At 42.0% G+C, this 20,000-nt stretch overlaps 1 protein-coding gene across 7 annotated transcripts in view; it reads left to right on the top strand.

The window, feature by feature from the left end:
* LOC307005389 (NLR family CARD domain-containing protein 3-like) overlaps nucleotides 1–20,000 on the top strand; it is a 165,322-nt gene that overhangs the window by 65,071 nt on the left and 80,251 nt on the right. For 3 of the 7 annotated variants that reach the window (XM_079625505.1, XM_079625504.1, XM_079625506.1), the window contains one exon: nucleotides 5,929–6,703. The exons of the other annotated variants lie outside the window; for them this stretch is intronic. In XM_079625505.1, the coding sequence (XP_079481631.1) occupies nucleotides 5,929–5,935 (7 nt within the window). In that variant the 3' untranslated portion in view covers nucleotides 5,936–6,703. Of the gene's footprint in view, nucleotides 1–5,928; nucleotides 6,704–20,000 lie in introns of those variants that run through there. 7 annotated transcript variants of the gene reach the window in all.

Genomic DNA, 20,000 nt, shown 5'->3' with positions numbered 1-20,000 from the left:
ATAACATGTGTAGAAACCCAGACTGATCTGCAGAGCGAAATTGAATGAGTTTGCGAGATCAGGATGGTCTCGTCACCAGGTACCTCGTTTGTCAGAATTTTAGACCTCAAGACAATCATTGAGTTGGAAGACTGTACTATAATGTGAATTACAAGATTAAATGTAATCTTTATAAAATACCTTTGAATGAACTCCAGCGTCGACGATCCAGCGGCAGGATACTCAAGGTTGAAGACGTAATAGCTGCTGAAGAAAGCAGCTACTCCGTGTAAAAAGAAAGGGTGTGGGCTCATCACAACATATCCCTCGATGGATATAAGCCATCCAGAGAGCTTCATCATGTCACCTGAAATGAACAGATACTACATTATGTGTTATGAGCACTTTGCGATCTGCTTAAGATACAAAGGGCTATACAAATGTAATTCTTATTATTATAATTATTTATTGTGGTCATGTAGATTTCTAGAATGAAAACTAAATAATGAGTTAGAAATGTTGATACAAGATCAAAGTAACATTACCTTGAATGATCAAGCAGTAGTTTGATCAATACTGAGTTCTGCAGTATTGACGTCCACAGCAGTGGCACATGGCTGTAACATAGTTAACACACAATAGCATGGATTTAGGATAAAGGATAAATATTGTTCATTGGTCAGAGGTAGTAAATCATGCAAGGTAAATGTTGATAATGTAATCACTCATTTTGCATTTTAAATATTTGAATAAAAAAAATCTTACATCAACTTTAAGCATCAAACTCTCTTTCGGCTCTTTGAAGTACAACATTAGGAGCAGCAGGATGCAGGCAGCCTTGTCAGAGTCTGGATCATAGCAGGCCAGAACATCACGGATCTTAGGGTTGTCTAGTGTTGCACAGTAATCCAGGATGGTCTGTCCTCGTCGACTAATTGCCTCCTGTAGCTTCTGAAGGACATCGACGTCCGTCATGTATGTCGCATGTCTTTTCCATCATTGGTTCTGCTCTCTCTGCCCCACTCATTCCTTCCTCTGTGTATACAGACATACAAATGTATTGTTAGTACCCAAGTAACAATTTGGTCTTGATCCCTCTTCATATTCTCCAACATTGCCTCGGCCTCCCCCTCTGGCAAATCTGCTGGGCCCCACCTGACACATCTAGGAGTGGGCATCACAGGGTAACAATACTGTTGGGGACGGTTATAGCTCAGAAGTTGGAGCAAGTCGTCTCATGACTGAAGGGTCAGCAGTTTGATTCCCTGTTGTGACTGTCTAAATAGACCCATCCCACAGAAGATATGCTAGTGTAATAGTGTTGTAAACACAGGTGTATTTTATCAAACTAATTAAAGGGATATTCCACCATTTGGGGAATTATAAGTTGCATTCTACGGGGACTATTTTCACGTGCTGTGTGATATCACTGCGCCCAGGGGGTCTGGGGGTTAATAAAGGCCTTCTAAAGCAAAGCGATGTGTTTGTGTAAGAAAAATATCCCCATTTAACACGTTACTAAGTAAAATTCTAGCTTCCAACGCAGTTTACTTGTGCCTAATGTGCAGCTTATGACGTTGAAAGTAGCATGGTGTAGTGAAAATATCAGCAGTACGACTCGCATAAGTTGCGCATTAGACTTAAGTCGAATCTGTATGTTTGTTTGTCCGGAAGCTAGTTATTTTACTTTAGGAAGTTAAAAATATATTTTTTACACAAATGCATTGCTTTGCTTCAGAAGGCCTTTATTAACCCACCAAAGCCATGTGGACCACTCATGGATAGATGCACTTTTTTAGAGATTAAGAAGAATACTGCATATTTGTGAGTACACGCAAGTGGACAGAAACACAAAAAATATGTAGATTTCTTTTTTTTCTTTTTTTCGTCTTTTGAATTCGGTTATTTATCTGTTTATTACGGTGAAGCTGTTTTGAATCAATCTATAATGTATAAAGCGCTATATAAATAAAGGTGACTTGACTATGAACATTAAATACTGTACCTCTGCAGACCAAAGCTTCAGGTCAGAGCCTCTCCAGGACCAGCACAATTGTTGGGCCAGTGGGCCGGTCAGCATCTGGATAAAAATGCGTCTTGTGTTGGCAGATGGGTCGAGATCCGCTATTGTTCAAGACAGAGACAGATGGAAACAAATACATAAGTGCAGAGAACATATAAATTCATAATTTAGACAAACAAAATCAATTAATAGTTGACCAATGATTAAAAAGTATTTATTCTACTTATTAAAGTGGGTCTCATGATTATCCTCACCTGTTGCTGCACAAACTGACTCCACTTCCGCTACTGAAAATAAAAAGTATGTTTTATTATTAACGTACAGTAATGAATTACACCTTACACAAACCTGTAACGTTAGGTGGTAACAAATAAGCATATTTTGCTATAATCAACTGAACCATTGACTCAACTGGTTCTTTGAAAAACAGCACACACAAAAAAAATAAAAAAAATAAAAACATTGTTTGCGAATGAAACAGCATTAATACCAGACCAGCATATACCTCAACTCTAATGATGAACAAATAAAAGTGTTCGAATTAACAAGTTTTATCTTTAGCAGCTAGCTGCTAACATTAAAATCAGCAATGATTATATGAGAGACAAACTGAGGCTGCATGGTCTAATGTTAACTCAGTGTTTCCCAATGTTCCTGGAGGCACACCTCAACACTTTACCAACTCTTCCTAATCAATCACACCTGAATCAACTCAGTTCGTTAGTAGAGACTCCAAGACCAGAAATATATGGGTCCGATAAGGCCAGGGAGACATCCAAAATGTATAACGTTAGCACTGACTGTTGTGTGCCTCAAGGAGCAAGGTTATGAAACACTGGTCTAGCTAGCTTAACTGAAATCAAAAAAATATGACACTGTTTTAAAAATAGGAAGTTTTTGCTAAGTGTTCAAATTAAAAACAACTAACGTTAATGTTACAATGGAATGTTAAAAAATTTAACGTTATCTTAGATTTTACCTCAGTAACGTTAAGTTAGGCTAGGAGATTGAGAGCAAATGAACCAAACAGGGAATTCAACTGAAAAATAAAGTTTCAAAACCTTAAAAATACAACATAATATACATAAAGTGACAATTAACATATTCTAAATGATGACTAGAACGTAATGTATAGCTTTTACATACCTTTTCCCCTGGGAACTCTCGCTGAGTCGCTGGTAGTTGACCGTTACAGCAAAAAGAGGCGCATGCGCAGTGCTCCAAAAGTCCGTTGGCAAATGATGACGCAGTTATTAAGTTATTAACATTAACATCGTAAATCTAGCCATTTTTTATATTTAATTTTTTTTTTTATTTGATATACATTCAAACGCTATTATTGTTATATTACATTTGTATTAAATTACAAAACTGCAAAATGCAAAAAATCTACCAAGTAATAAAAATAAAATATGTAATAAAAAAAAATAACATTTGGGAGGCTGATTACAAGGCTTTTAAGATTTGTATCGAGTAAATTTGTCTTTTTTTGTCTTCTGACTGTTGTGATCGGTCACATGCGGAAAATAAATTAAATTCATGTTTTTTCCTGTAAGGGTTTAAAATTAGGCTAATCTAAAACATTTTTGATGGATACGAAATATAGGCTTGTTTACTTTTTGATTGGCCAGGAAAAATATATTTTTTTCTGTATGGGTGTGACTTCCCAGGGCATATTTCAATACAATATTTCACTGTAATAATACTGTTTAATGCTGTGAAATCCTTAATTTTTTTCACTGTGTTGCTGTGATATTACAGACCATGCTGTGATATAGCAGCAGGTTTAAGATTACAAGATTTTACTGTAAAATAAGAGTTAAATGCTGTAAAATCCAGGGATACTGTGGTTTTTACAGGTATTCATTGGGATATTACAGGGAAACTTAATTACAACAAGTTACTGTAAAATAATACTGTTAATTATTGTGAAATGCTGGTAATTTTTAACAGTGTATGGTCACAGCTGCACCATGTCAACACCATCTTTCTGTTAAGATACTTTTTTTTTAAACCAGAGTGGATTGAATTTAAGCATTTTAGTGAGGTTACTGGGACAGCTAGCAACTGAGGAAAAACTACCTAGCTGCAGTGTACAATACATGTTTTGGCGGAAAATACATGCCTATGTTCTATGTCTGACGGAGTTGACCTGTAAGATGACGGAGTTGACAAATCCACCAATAACCTCTAAATGTGCGAATATAATATTATTTGTGAATATAGTGAAGGGTTAAACTGTTATTTCAGGGTTTTATTTACAGATAAATGCACATACATAGCATGCATTACATTATTTAACCATACGCATCTGACTTGTAGAGAATGGGCAGGCAGTGGTCTGCTTATTATTGTGTAACGTGTAACTTTGCCAGCACTTTAATATATATATATTTATATATGTAGAGACAGAGATAGAGAAATGAGAAGCCAGTGTAGGGCTGGGCGATATGGCCAAAAAAATGTATCACGGCCCCTGCTTTCCCTTATTGTTTTTTTTTATATATATATATAGTTGGAAAAGGTGTAATTTAAAACAGTTGGAAACGGTGTATGTGCAATATGTTTATTATAGTTTGCTTTACAGTAGATTCAATACTCTAAAAACAAGGAGTAGTTTTAGTAGTAGTGTTTAGAGAGCACATCTGTTCACTAATCAGCAATGCACACATTTTTTGTCAACACCGTCAGTTTTTCGACGTTTGGATGTATGTTTTTGTTATTTTTGGGGGAAAAAATATTCTTCCTTCAGTTGATGTTGTTTTTGTAATAAAGGACCATCTGATCTACATCCTCTTATGTTTTATTTATTTAAGGAATTTGTTTTTACAATATTGAAATTAAAATCAAAGTTTGAAAATGCAAATATTTAGAAATCTGAGTTTTCAGAATAGTGTGAAATCACAACTTAAGTTTATATATTGTATTTTTTTTACATATCAGAGTAACTACACACTATTACAATATACTTCCGAACTTTAGATTCTTGTTGGATTGGAAGAATTAAAATTGTTTACTTTTTAGTGTGTCTGACGGAGTTGACTCAAATCCAGTTCTGAAGGGAAACATGTAAATTTGTTAAAAATGTGATTTTATTTAGAACCTGTTCCTTTACATGGTTAAATAGCTAAGACCTTTCTCTGCAGAAACATATAACTATAATTGATATAGTGTGTATTTTTAAAAAAAGTTTTTTAAAACGTGTTTTGTCCCGACTCTCAAGAATCAGTGTTTTAACGATTTTCATCATCATATTTTCTTTTAAAGGTCAAATGGCTGATTTACTCACTAGAAATATAAGTAAATTGTACCAGGTTCAGTAACACCGTGTGTGTGTGTGTGTGTGTGTGTGTGTGTGTGTGTGTGTGTGTGTGTGTGTGTGTGTGTGTGTGTGTATGTGTGTGTGTGTGTGTAATATCGTCCTCAAGAAGATGATTTCTGGAATATAATATAACACACACACGACCTGCCTGACATGCTAATGATAGCATAATTGTTCTTTCTGATTTTAATTCCTAATGCATTTATGTTCTCCGCGTCAGAGAAGCAATAAACATTCTGTGTAAATGCACATTTCGTGATTTTATGCCGCTTCAGATTTGGTTTCTGTGCCGCTTTTTCTGTGTAAAGAGTAAAGACGCCTTATGTGTGATAATCTGAGATTTGGGTTGTCTGTTATCGACTGATATTAAATGTGTCGTGTGTAATGCTCATTTCTGCTGGTTCTGTGTCCGCTGTCCGGTGTGTGAAAGTGACCTTTCATGTGCTTTTGATTCTGTAAAGGTACTTTGAGCATCTGATAGAAGATATATGATCATGTTTGAAAATGAATTAATATAGATTATCTAGTTAGTTTTCTTATGAAAAGATGTGTCAGATGTAATATCTCATACTGCATATGTGACTGTGTGTGTGTTGTATTTTAGGTGTTAGAGGACAGTCTGATCTTCTGATGATCGTCTGATGGAGAATAAAGATCCACTACAGAGACTCACAGTCAACAGAATCAACAGAGACTGAAGATACAGGGACTTCACTGTTATAAATTAAGACTTCACTGTATTAAATTAAGACTTCATTTAGATTTGAACGATCCTCTGACAGTCCTGATGAGGCGGCAGTGAAACACCTTTTATTTCACAGCAGCAAATTACAGTTTCTCATTCATAGATGAACCATTTTATTAAACGCACAGTAACTCAAAAGCCTGAATATATTTGTGTTTGTGTTGTACCAGCAGAGGGAGACAAAGACTAATGAAATATTCATTGTTCATAATTATGAGAAGAAAAAGTGTCTGTGAGTCTGTCAGTCTGAGTTGTCGTTGCCATAACGCGTTGCTAAGTGACATTGGTCACTTGTGTGTATGTTTTTTTATAATTTTTTTATTGAAATTCAAATTTACAGACAAAATAGGTATTGAACAAAGAGTCACTTGTGTGTGTCTGTCTTCGGGCTTGACTGACGTGACGGGGTCAGTCTGCGCGAAAACCACGCCCCGCAGCGATGACTCGCGTCTATGGCTCGATTTCATTGGTCAACTTTATCAAAGTGTTACATCATCGCTGAAACCCAAAATACAAAAGGGATGAACAAGTGTGTATACAAAAGTTACACAGAATATACAACTTATAAAAGGGTTTATAGGCTGAATAAAAAACATTTCATAAAACTTTGTTAATAAAAAGAGGTGCATTTTTCCCTGTGTAGTTGCCAGTGTTAACGAGTGTCCAAAATAAATATGATTTTCATACACACACACACACAAACCAAAAAAAAGCTTAACAATGTGTAGAGTATATGCCTCGGACTCTTGGTCCGTATGAATTAGCTTAAATGATCCATAGGGAATTTTAATAACTAATCATGAATATGATTAATATTTTGCATATTACAGTTACATTAAATTGTCGAAAGTGAAAGTGGATTATATGAATATATGAATAATCAATCACAACGAATTATAATTCCTCATTCATATATCAATAATCTTACTTAACTTCGATTATGAGATAATCCTTAAGGGAAAATAATGTAATTATCAAATCGTTGTTCGTCCAGCGACCAACCGTCAGATTAAGTGATTAATTTCTCAATAAAGCTATCCTTTCTTATAAACTCCAAGAAATATTAACCTTCTGGCCTTGAACATTAATTTCCTTGTGTTTATAAAATTAAAGCTACTTAATGTAGTAAATATTGAGCGCGGTAGCTCGGATCGTGAACCTCATTGACGTTTGTATTTTTAAAAGCACTTTCACAGAAACAGTTGAATATATTGTTTTAATAAATGCAAACTACAGGATATAACGGACTACACATACTGATTATATGTCTTTGTACATATCTTACAGGTGAACAATAAGACAAACGAATGAGAGCACGCGCTGAGGTTGTAGAGAGAGAATGAGAGAAAGAGAGAATGGTCACTTGTGACCATAGGACAGTAACCTGAGAGACATCAATGCATCGAACCTTAAAACATTAAAACTCGTTAGAGTTTGATACTTGCACAGTTCGTTGTGTGTGGTGTGGCTGAGACCAGCCTGCGAGTGTTCTCGGAGCAGAGTGCGCGCGCTCATGTTTGCGGGGCGCGCTTGTCCGCGGGAGATTCGAAGAAGGTCTCTTTTGGAAGTGATATGTTACTGAAGGAATTCAGGCTTCGTTCGTTCGACTCGTAGGTGGAAACGAACCAAGGAGAATTTGAAAATGAAACAAAAGAAACTTTATAAAGAAAATAAAAGAGACGGACTCCTGAGGAGTCCGATCGCAGACTGTTCACATGACGAGTAGACGATGAAGGCAGGAAGCGAGAGAGAGAGCAGGAAGAGCGTTTTGGCTTTTAAGGAATGTAAGGATACGCCTTCTCTGGGACAACAGCAAATCGGATCCTCTGATCCGGAGCGGGGAAATGTTCCTTTGTTTGTAAAGACACGCCCACTTTGACTATGTCATGTGAGAGATCGAATTTAACATTCATATTTAGAAGTATGGTATTTCCTAGAATAAATGCATATTATTGTACCTTGCAGTCAAGATTCAACTCCAACATGTTTTTCCCATTACAATGATACCTCGAATGACGTTTCTGCACAAATACAGGGTTACATAATTTCCTCATACTCCCTAGAATAGTAATTACTTCAGATGCTTCAGACATTATCTTGACCAATTATACACACAAAAATTTATGTCAAAAACATTGCTATTGGATCATATGTGGACATTTCAGTTTAAGGGTCCATGAGTGTGTGTGTGTGTCTGTGTGTGTGTGTGTGTGTGTGTTTCTTCCAGAGGGTGATAGAGAGACAGAGTTTTTTTTTCTGTTTTATGGCCTGTGAGTGTCCGGTTACGTGCTCATGCATGCGTTTGGACAGGAAGTTTGGGGGCTGGGTTCTATGGGGAGCCACCAAAATGCCTTGTCTTTTCAGACAAAGAAGTATGTGTTCTTACTTCACTCATTGGCAGACCAGATGTCAATAGTCAATGTTGCTACAGATTCCCCCTTTTTGTTCGATTAAGTCAGGGGATGGACTTCATCGAACAACAACTTAGCACAATGGATGACAGGTGGTTTGCTGGGCTGATGGTTCAGCTCCAATGAGGATGAGGTGGTCGATGGTGTGGGGTTCTGTGAGAAACCGCCGACACGGCTTTGTGAGCTTGGCTGTGGATGTTCGCATCTCGTTGAGTCTGGCACAGGGTGAAGGCCAAGACGAGTGTCGGTGCGTGGTCGGTGACCTTGGAAAGATACAACAGTATCAGCTGCGGTCCAGGTTTGGACACAGGCGAGGCATTCAGGCTTGGCGGTTGCCCATGCTTGGGGGACTGTGTTGACAGGAGCAATGTTCGTGAGTTGGGAGCCCCTTTCTCAAACCAGAGATCTCCTTCTGGATCTAAGGTGACGTTGTAGTTCTTAAAGGATGGGAGTTCCAGTGCTGTCTGGTACTCTTTGCTCGGAAGATGGTACCATGACGGGTTGCCGAGGTGTGAGATGGCACCTGTCGGTACTTGAGTCGGCATACTCTGGCTGAGCAGGTTGACATGGCTGGTTTTATCATGCTGTTCATGAGTGACAGTGGCTGTGTGCGCAGGTGTGTTAGCCAGCCATCGTTCACCTACAATCTCTGCTTGTGTCTCTGTGACTTTTGTGCGAGGCTTAGCTTCAGCAGGGCCGCGTGTGTGGCTGGCCAGGGGTTGCAACTCGCAGATTCCTTCAGTGTTGTCTTTGAGGAAGGGCTTGCTAGGGGAGAGATAGTGAAAGTCTTTGGTCAAGGTGCACCCGTGCAGGTTTGAGGCCGGGTACAGCAGGGTGTCGCTGTCGTGGTAGGCCACCACGTCTGGAGTGCATATCTTGAACTGGGTCCTGCTTTTCCAGGACCCGATGTTGACAATGTCTTTGAGCCTGGAGGTTTGGTTTGACTCGATGATGGGTAGGTTTAGGAGAAAACCCACTTCTCTCTGCTCGGGGTTGACGTGAAGTGGGGTGGCGCAACCCAGAGAGTAAGCAAGGTGTGTTTGTAGAGGGTCAGCTGGCGTGGTGATGCTGGAAGCCAGCACAGTTCGCACAAGGCTTAAGAGTTTCAGGTACGGTGGGATTGCACCTGTGGCTAGGCTGTCAGTGGAGGAGCTCACCTCCCACAGCATGTCTGTCGTTAGCGCTGTAATCAGCGGAGTCTGGGCAAAGTCATTCTGGAAGATACTAAACAGTGGTTTCATGGAGTTCACAGTCTGGTTTGCTGTGTTGATACTGGACGTACCAATTTTAAACAGAGTTCTGTCGGCAGCTACGGCTCCGAGCAACGCTCCCAGGAACCGTTTGGAGCGGTGGTTGGTGCTTAGGAGTCCTGATTGTGTAACAGTCACTTTCTCAAGTTGGTTGAGCATGTGTTCGACCTTGGCCTTGGCATGAGAGAGGGAGTCCTCTGTCCGTTGGGCACTTGCCCAGATGTATGGGGCTGCGGTGCTGGGGTAGTGTGCTCTGTAGAGCGGGCGGGACTGGATGAGTCGACCATACACTGGCTGAGTGTAGGTTCCGCAGTCGGTGATCAGGAGTCTCAGTTGTTCTCTCGGTGGCAGCTGTCCTCTGGATGGACAACCTGGTACAGATGACAGGGAGAGAGAGAGAGAAAGGGAAGGAAGAGGCAAACGAGGGTTGTCTTTGGTTGGACAGGGCAGTTCTTTTACTTTGTGGGTGGCAGCTAGGTTTAGCTCGCCTTGGCCCACGTTTTGTCACATCTTGCTGCCAGCCGGTCGCTTGCTTCAATGTCTCGTCAGTGACTCTGGTGCTGTGTTGTGCCGCACATGATGCATCATAGATAAACATTGGCATGACCCCCCTTTTGCAACTGTTCATCACAAGCTTTTGCGCTGTGATGTCAACAGGTGCAGAACACGTAATGTTGTCCCGTGCAAGGAGCATGTGCATGTTATGCAGCGGTTTGAGGCACTGGCTGTCAGTGAGCTTAGACGGCGTGCGAGGGTGGTAGGAGGGGCATGAGCGGCGGCAATGCAAAGTCTTTGTTGTGGTGTTAGAAGCCCGCATGTCCGCTATGTTGGGTGTTGCAGACAGCGGAGTCAGCGTAAGAGGCACAGGGTTAGGCAGTGTAGCCTGTAAAAGTCTTATGCAGTGTGTAGTCGCTGCAACTGTGAGGGCGGGTGGGTGGGTCGGGTGTGACCCCTGCTTTCTGTTTAGTGCGCCAGGCTTGGCGCGGGCATGAGTTTGGTCATGTAGCTGCAGGTCAGTCTTGACCTTGGGGCAGCAGTTGTTAAAGTCTTTTGTGAGCTGGAAGGTGCAGGGTAGCGAACTTGAAACTTGACCTGGTGCTAAGTCTGTGTCGTTGTGACTGGCTGTGGGAGTTCCCATGAACTGTGTGACCTGACAGTCTGGCTCTGTGGAAAGTCTCGTGACCTCTGTGATCTGACAGTCTGGCTCGGGTGGCCTGTGTGACTGGATGGGGAGAGGTTCTGGCACTTGAGCCCAAAGAGTTCGCTTTTTGAAGTCCAGTAAGGGCTCGAAACGATCCAGCAGGTCTTTGCCAATGATGAGTGGATGAGTGTTCATTGGTGAAACGTACACAGGGTGAGTCAGCGACATAAAACCTATCGACAGGTGGATTAGAGTTAGCTGTTCAAACCGGATGCTATTTTGGCTGTATGAATCCACATTTAGTTCACAAGTGTGAGATTCAAGAGTTCGATTCTGTCTCTTAGCTTCAATTTTGAGTCTTTTGAAAAGTTGAGATGAGATCACAGTGAGGTCTGCTCCTGTGTCTATCAAGGCTTCAAGTTTCACTTCCTTCTCCAAAGTGCAGGCTAGGTAGGGTTTCCTGGTCACCCCCCTTTCAAGAAGGTTTCCCAGAAACTGTGGCATCGGGGCTGTTGTTGTCAGCTGGAGTGAATGGCAGGTGTTGTCAGTTTGTGATGCAACAATGAGTTCACTAGTTGGTGACTGACAAACAGTGTTCTGGGGGGCAGTCGCATGGAGGGAGTGAGTAGAGCTGCTATTTGGTGATGTAACAGCAAGGTTCATGGGTTGCGATTTGATAACAATGTCTGGTGGGTTGTCCCCGGGAGGGACGTGTGGCTTGCTGCGGGGACAGCTAGCCGGAACAGCACTGCCTGGGACTTTGTGATGTTGGTCCCAGGTGTGATGTGTTGTGCTGTTTCGTGTAGGGTGTGCAGCTGTCAGCTGTGGTGCTGGAGCGGAGCTGTCACTTTGTGGTGTGACAGCTAGCTCTGTAGTCTGTGGGGGACGAGCAGTGTTCGTGGTGCTTGGCTCAGTCAGATGGCAGTCAGACAGGGTGTTGGTTTCAGTTCTTATGCTGAGACATAAGATGTCTGGTTCGTCCTTGTCTCTCTTGCGATGTTTCTTGTGAAGAAACTCTTTCAGCATCCTCACGATCTCTGCTGTCTCCGACGTGGCTGCACTGTGTTTTTCTGGTGTGCGATGAGGCTTGGGCTTACCAGTAGCATGTCGAGAGGGGTTCCAGGGCCGGCTTTCTGGGCTTGGAGTTCTGGACGGCGGGTGATGCTGGTCCCAGAACCTCTTAGAGCACTCGCTCCGATGCTTTGGATGAGCACCGTCACGGTTGTGCTGCCCTCTGCTGGCTTGGAACGGTCTTGACTCTCTGTTGAAAGATCTGTGACTGTGGTGCTGTTGGGCGCCCTCTAGAGTCAGCTCTGAACGGTGCTCAGAGACAGAGTAGGTTGTGGGGTCTTTTACAGTCTTTTTTGAAATAGTCTTTTGCTTGGTGTAAGCTTTGTGGACCAAGTCACGTAGCTGTTGGGTGGACATGCTACGTGGACAGGCCAGAACGCCTAAGTGATGACTCACTGTGGGATGCAGATTTCGGAGGAACAGCGTCCTGAAGTTGACATCCTCTTCCATACCGGGCTCGTTTCGTGCTCCGAAGTAGGCGTGTCGGAGTCGGCCGTAGTAGGTCTGTGGGTGTTCAGGTCGGGCCTGTTTGATGTCCATGGCGGCGATGAACCCCTGATCTGACTCTGGATCAGAGAATTCACGGATCAAAGCTTGTCGCAGCTGCTGGTAGTCCCTTTTGACAGTCTCTGGTTGACGGTCTAGGAAGCTGCGCACGTCACGGCTAGACGTAATTCTGAGCAGGTAAAACTTGTCCCAAGCTGTCACGTTGGCGACAGTTTGCAGGTGAAAGTCAATGTCTTGAAGGTACGCATGTACATCATGGCCTCCTGCAGTGTTTGGAGCGAACGTAGGAATGTTTCTGGCCAACTTGTCAAGGTTTGTGGGGGAAGAGCTGTTGCTGGGGGCCCAATCCGTCTGGAGAGGATTCTGACCCTTTTCAGCTCCGCCCCCGTCAGCTTTGGGAGCCGTGCCGCGATTAGCGGTGAGTGTTCTCTGTGAGGGCCCCCCCCTTTCTGCTGACAGGGGTTTTTGTTGGCTGGCTGGTGATGTCTGGAACAATGGGCTTTCGCCCCCCTTTTCAGCCCTGTGTTCTTGGCTGAAAGGTTCGTACCGGCTGGTTAGGGGAAACTTTGTGGTGTGTGTTTCCCCTACCCGGTCACTATTAAGTCTGTAAGAATGTCTCAGTTCTCTGCAAACAATGTCAAGTTCATCTTGGAGATCGTGTCTCTGCAGAGTAAGCTCATGGATTTCAGCTCTGGCCACCTGTAAGTGTTTTTCACAGGCTGTGGCTTTAGCGTTTTTGTCTCTTAGTTCAGTCTTTGCTCTCTCGAGGAGAGCGTCACTTTGTTGGAGTCTTTCGTCGAGGTCTTTACGGGTTTCTTTTTCCGACTGTCCTCTTTGGTCTGTGTCGAGGCGAAGATCTTGCAGGGCCTTTCGAAGTCTTTCTACTTCTTTCTGTAGCTCTGGATCTGTGGCGTCCTCTTTCTCGGTCTGGAGAAGAAGCTGGTCTAGATGACTTTGGGTGTGGGCCTGGTTCCTCCGGGCCTCCTCTGCTTGAAGCTTTAGCGCTGCTGCTTCCTGCTCCAGGTTGATGTGGCTCCTTTCGCTGAGCCGTGCCTGGGCGACGAGTTTGTGTGCGAGGCTTCCGACGATCTTGGCCCAGTCCTTGTAGTTGTAGCTCTGTGTCGGATCGTGGGTCATCAGTTCGACCAGGTCGGTGTCCAGCTGTTCTCGGCTCAGGGGCTCTGTGCCACCGGCGTCTCCGGGCAGGAAGTCGGTAGTCAGGGCTCTCAACCACGACTCGAGTTCGTCCCACTGGGCAGCCATACTGGACGGCCTTCTGGCTCACTGTAGGCGAGAGAGAACACAGAACACACACACAAAGAGACCAATGCAAGTTCGTTTTAAGGTTAACGAGCTATAATCATATGGCTATGCCGTTTATGAGAATTTTGGGGCTAACTGATGCCAACAGTTAGACAGTTCGCGGAGCCAATTAACTTGGGTCGTCTGAGGACCTGCACTAGGGGTTGTGACGAGCAGTAGCCTGGCGGGTCACGTGGTGGCCCCGGCTGCTGGTGGTCACTCCACTACTTAGTTTCCTTGATGGCTCTCTCAGGTTACTGTTGCTAGGTGAAATGAAAGAAACAAATCACAACAGAACAAAGGATAGAACAGATCAAAGTGAAATAAGATCAAACAATAGTAACACGGTATGTGTTAGAGAGAATAAGGAGGCCTAAGCCTATTACCACTGCCAGAGTTTACGATAGGGCCTACAGGTGAGTGGGGCTATCGGGGTAGAAAACCTAGGAAGATGGTGAGGCTTGGAGAAAAGGATATAGGCCAAACACTTAAATGACCGGGGAATATCAAATATTCTGTGGCTTATACTAAGTGTATGGGTTTTACCTTATTTAGTTTGCCTGGGGTGAAATGAGGTCACTCAGGTGGGAGCCGGCGGCGCGGTCAACCTTCTCGACGGTCCCAAACACTCGACCGCAGTGGACCCGGGCCCTCTGTTACTCGGTGTACCACGGTGCGCCCTTCTCAAACAACTTGCGACCTTAAGCACAACCTGGCAACGCCAAGGTGTCAACTGCCAGACAGCACGACAAAATTGGGTTTTCCCCGGAACCCTGCCCCTGCAGCAGGCCCTGGTTCAGGTAATTGTCCCGAAATTGCCTTGTGTCAGCTGGCGTGGTTGACTTTACCCTTGGAGTGCTAAATTGCTGATGTAGCAGTTGCGTGCCACCCCAATGGTAAGAGACAGAAGAGTCCGAGACTCACGCACGGCCGGTGTCGGTCGTGACGGCCAGGTGACCCCGCTCGCTGGAAACCAACCAGAGATGACTGTCAAATCACCACAGCGCCCTAGGGAGAACTACACATAAACACACAAAAAGGGGTAAACAGGTGAAAGTTAAAGTCAATTAAGGCTTTCTTGTTTAACCAAGTTTAGTAATTATGTATGTAGAAATAAAGGCAAAGGCTTTGAAATAATGGTAAAACAAAAAGGGAATTATGATAATGTTGGTGATTATCAGAATAACCTAACCTAAAAGAGAGATAAGAAAAATTAGGAATAAAAAAGTAATACAATTTTTTTTTTTTTTTTTTTTTTTTATAAAAAAAATTAATAAAATAAAATAATGAAAGGACAGGATGACCCCAGAAGAAGAGACAGGCCGCAGTAGTGGGTCTGTCCCACAAAGGGGGCGTACCTCCTCTCAGTGGTCAACCTGTTTGAACAGACAAACTCATTCAAATTAAATTCAAACTGGTTTAAATTCAAATTTAAATAAGCCTGTGCAGAAATGAAAAAAAATATCAGAGTGATATTTTATAACAATCCAGATAACATTGAAGTATCAGTAATTATTATGAAATAATCAGAAGGGAGATGCGAAATAAGTACACACTTCAAAAGAGTGAAGGGAGGAAAAGAGTGGCACCGACTTAGTATCCACAAGGCCACGCGGTGGCGCTGTTTCCTTCTAGTGGATCTCAGTGGCTGACAGCCAAACACAATTTAAATCCAAAATTTAAATCTGGTCTAAACTCGAATTTAAATAAGCGTGTAAGGGAATTGAGAAATCAGAATGATATTGTACAATAATTAAGATGCATTAAAGTATCAGTAATTATTATAAAATAATCAGACGAGAAAACAGAAATAAAGCAATTCACACAGAATTGGAAACAGAAAAGCGAGTTGAATGAACCGCTTTAGCGGGAGGCGGCCACTAGGTGGCGGACTTCCCTCTAACTGGGCTCTCAATGGCTGGGCTGGGATTTAATTTAAGTTTTAATTCAAGTCTTGTTTGAACCAAACTCAAAGTAAATGTACCAGTCAAAAGCAGAAAAATTGTCTAACACAAAATAATATTCGCACGAGCAAAGCTGTAACTGCCAATAATTATTTAGAATTTTAGACAAGCTAACTCACCATTCATTATGACACTTGAATTTGGAATTTAGCAGTACGAGAGCATTATCTGAAACGGCCACGAGATGGCGTAGTTGCGCTCATGCAGGCTGACGTCAGTGGGAGGTGGTGCTCACGCAGGGTGACGTCGTTGGGGCGCGTATTTTGAGACTTAAACACCTAAAGGACCTCTGGTGTTTAGTCCGCGGAATTACAACCAATTTTAAATGTGACTCTAAAGCTCAGAGCGTTCAGCTCGCGTCACGCGCTGATTTTCTGCAATAAAAAATCACAAAGGGACAAGATCTCTACAGATCTTTCGGGTGCTATACTGCACAAGAGCGTGACGCAGGGTTTCTTCGCTGCAAAACACAATTGTGGGCTACTCCCATAGACATTTATCCAAATAGCACGGATTTAAATGTATTAGGTTTTCGATTGATTAGCTAAGTCAATGTTAACCAGGAGTTTATCGTTTTGCTGAATATCACTGGGTTAACCACGAATTCAATAACGACATTTGCATGCAAGGCCTAATATGTTTGGAAGGAATCTCGCTTAGAAACATATTTATTAATACCGGTAATACGCACGTGAGAATTATTCGTTCACAGCGATTTCATCAAATATTAGAAATGTATCAACTGCAGAGATATTTCTTCATCTCTTAACAGGACATTTGTAATATTAAATACTGCAGTGTATAGCATTTAACAGTGCTAAAATTGTCTAGGCATATTTTAACGACTTGTTAAAGTGTAACGTTACTGACTTAGGCTTTTTGCCTGGTCAGTTAGGAGTGAGTTCGCGTTTGCGACTTATCTCACAATTTCATAACACATGTGCACAAAAATTATTAATAACCATATAAACAGACTGGAACTGGATATTGCTCGTACAAAACAAAGTTTGAGATTGCACGTAATTTTCTCCACCAAACTGTAGAGTATATGCCTCGGACTCTTGGTCCGTATGAATTAGCTCAAATGATCCATAGGGAATTTTAATAACTAATCATGAATATGATTAATATTTTGCATATTACAGTTACATTAAATTGTCGAAAGTGAAAGTGGATTATATGAATATATGAATAATCAATCACAACGAATTATAATTCCTCATTCATATATCAATAATCTTACTTAACTTCGATTATGAGATAATCCTTAAGGGAAATTAATGTAATTATCAAATCGTTGTTCGTCCAGCGACCAACCGTCAGATTAAGTGATTAATTTCTCAATAAAGCTATCCTTTCTTATAAACTCCAAGAAATATTAACCTTCTGGCCTTGAACATTAATTTCCTTGTGTTTATAAAATTAAAGCTACTTAATGTAGTAAATATTGAGCGCGGTAGCTCGGATCGTGAACCTCATTGACGTTTGTATTTTTAAAAGCACTTTCACAGAAACAGTTGAATATATTGTTTTAATAAATGCAAACTACAGGATATAACGGACTACACATACTGATTATATGTCTTTGTACATATCTTACAGGTGAACAATAAGACAAACGAATGAGAGCACGCGCTGAGGTTGTAGAGAGAGAATGAGAGAAAGAGAGAATGGTCACTTGTGACCATAGGACAGTAACCTGAGAGACATCAATGCATCGAACCTTAAAACATTAAAACTCGTTAGAGTTTGATACTTGCACAGTTCGTTGTGTGTGGTGTGGCTGAGACCAGCCTGCGAGTGTTCTCGGAGCAGAGTGCGCGCGCTCATGTTTGCGGGGCGCGCTTGTCCGCGGGAGATTCGAAGAAGGTCTCTTTTGGAAGTGATATGTTACTGAAGGAATTCAGGCTTCGTTCGTTCGACTCGTAGGTGGAAACGAACCAAGGAGAATTTGAAAATGAAACAAAAGAAACTTTATAAAGAAAATAAAAGAGACGGACTCCTGAGGAGTCCGATCGCAGACTGTTCACATGACGAGTAGACGATGAAGGCAGGAAGCGAGAGAGAGAGCAGGAAGAGCGTTTTGGCTTTTAAGGAATGTAAGGATACGCCTTCTCTGGGACAACAGCAAATCGGATCCTCTGATCCGGAGCGGGGAAATGTTCCTTTGTTTGTAAAGACACGCCCACTTTGACTATGTCATGTGAGAGATCGAATTTAACATTCATATTTAGAAGTATGGTATTTCCTAGAATAAATGCATATTATTGTACCTTGCAGTCAAGATTCAACTCCAACATGTTTTTCCCATTACAATGATACCTCGAATGACGTTTCTGCACAAATACAGGGTTACATAATTTCCTCATACTCACTAGAATAGTAATTACTTCAGATGCTTCAGACATTATCTTGACCAATTATACACACAAAAATATATGTCAAAAACATTGCTATTGGATCATATGTGGACATTTCAGTTTAAGGGTCCATGAGTGTGTGTGTGTGTGTGTGTGTGTGTGTGTGTGTGTGTGTGTGTGTGTGTGTGTGTGTGTGTGTGTGTGTGTGTGTGTGTGTGTGTGTGTGTGTGTGTGTGTGTGTGTGTGTGTGTTTCTTCCAGAGGGTGATAGAGAGACAGAGTTTTTTTTCTGTTTTATGGCCTGTGAGTGTCCGGTTACGTGCTCATGCATGCGTTTGGACAGGAAGTTTGGGGGCTGGGTTCTATGGGGAGCCACCAAAATGTCTTGTCTTTTCAGACAAAGAAGTATGTGTTCTTACTTCACTAATTGGCAGACCAGATGTCAATAGTCAATGTTGCTACAAATGAGACAACTACACGCGTATGGAAGAAATCTACAAACACAAGAAAAAGGTTTGTCAAAAACCAAAAATTTCTTCATTGTTTAATATAGCTTCGCAAACAATATGAATTCATAACCTGCAGTCTTCCCACTAGCATAACATTTTAAAGTATTTGTTTGCATAAATATAATAATTAACAATGATCACAGAGCTGATTGGCCACATAAGGCTGAAACATATATATATATTAGGGGTGCACCGAAATTTCGGCCGAAAATGGCTTTATCGGTTTCGGGCCGAAATAAAAAAGCCAGCCGAAAATGTCAACCGCGCCCCTCCCATCCGCGCGCAAGCGCTTGGGGTTTCACTCACGGTCGAGCTGTTATCACTCGTCACCCACCCCACCCCTCCCCTCCCCTCCGTGCTCAAGCAGGTTTCACTCACGGTCGAGCTGTTTGCACGCGTCTGCAAAGATTGAGCATGTCAGCGGTATCCAAGTATTTAAAAGTTTCAGAAGAGGATAACCAGCGCCGCCGCTCCCACCACGCGCATGAGCTGAGAGGGCACCAAAAAATTGCGTAATGAAAAATCAATAATTATAATGGCGATATTATTTCAGTATAGAAATACAGACATCCCAAGTCTCCCGGAAGTTCCGGGAGTCTCCCGCATATTGATATGCTCACTGATGCCCGCGAATTAGTTAAAATCTCCAGAATCTAGAGCGAGCGCGCCCGCGAGACAGAGACTGTGCTCCAAACCGTGTAGCGCGTGCATGGCAGAGAGGGAGAGAGAGCAAGAGACCGCGCGCGTGTGCCTCATGAAGGGTATGTAATATAAAATATATATAATATATAAAATATTTTAGGTTTTGTTATGTAACTGTTAGTGGTAATAAAAGTTTGATGATTATTCTATTGGTTTGTGATTTTTCATTTCAGATCCATTCAAAATTAAGCAATATAAATAAATATATATTAAAGTTTTTAAAAGAAGCCATTTTCGGCTTCAGTTTCGGTTTTCGGCCAAGTGCATCCTAAATTTTCGGTATCGGTTTCGGCCCAGAATTTTCATTTCGGTGCACCCCTAATATATATATATATATATATATATATAGGGTGGCGTGGGGAAAACGCCCCCTTAAGGAAAATGTGACATATACTGTGAAACAAAACATAAATGTGACTAAATTGCCATCCCAGTTTTGTGTGACTATGGCAGGAGTTATTCACCAATATTAAAATTGCTCAGCCTTCATAATGTAGCAGGATGCAGCTGTCTGGCTCATGCCTCCCCAAGGGGTATTTAACTCACTGTGCTGTGAGTGGCTCTGGGTAGTTAGCCTTCACCAGAGCGAGGACGCACTGAAGCGTTTTTTTTTTTTTATAGTTCAAAGTTACTATCAGATTTAATGTTATTACCTTGACAAACTATACATCATTAAAAAGATATAAGTCTCACGTTTCAGTATTTGACCACTATT

Source organism: Phoxinus phoxinus (assembly GCF_949152265.1).
Source record: "Phoxinus phoxinus genome assembly, chromosome: 10".
Classification (NCBI taxonomy): domain Eukaryota; kingdom Metazoa; phylum Chordata; class Actinopteri; order Cypriniformes; family Leuciscidae; genus Phoxinus; species Phoxinus phoxinus.
Note: the sequence above shows the minus strand (reverse complement) of the source record. Positions and strands in the feature narration are given on the sequence as shown.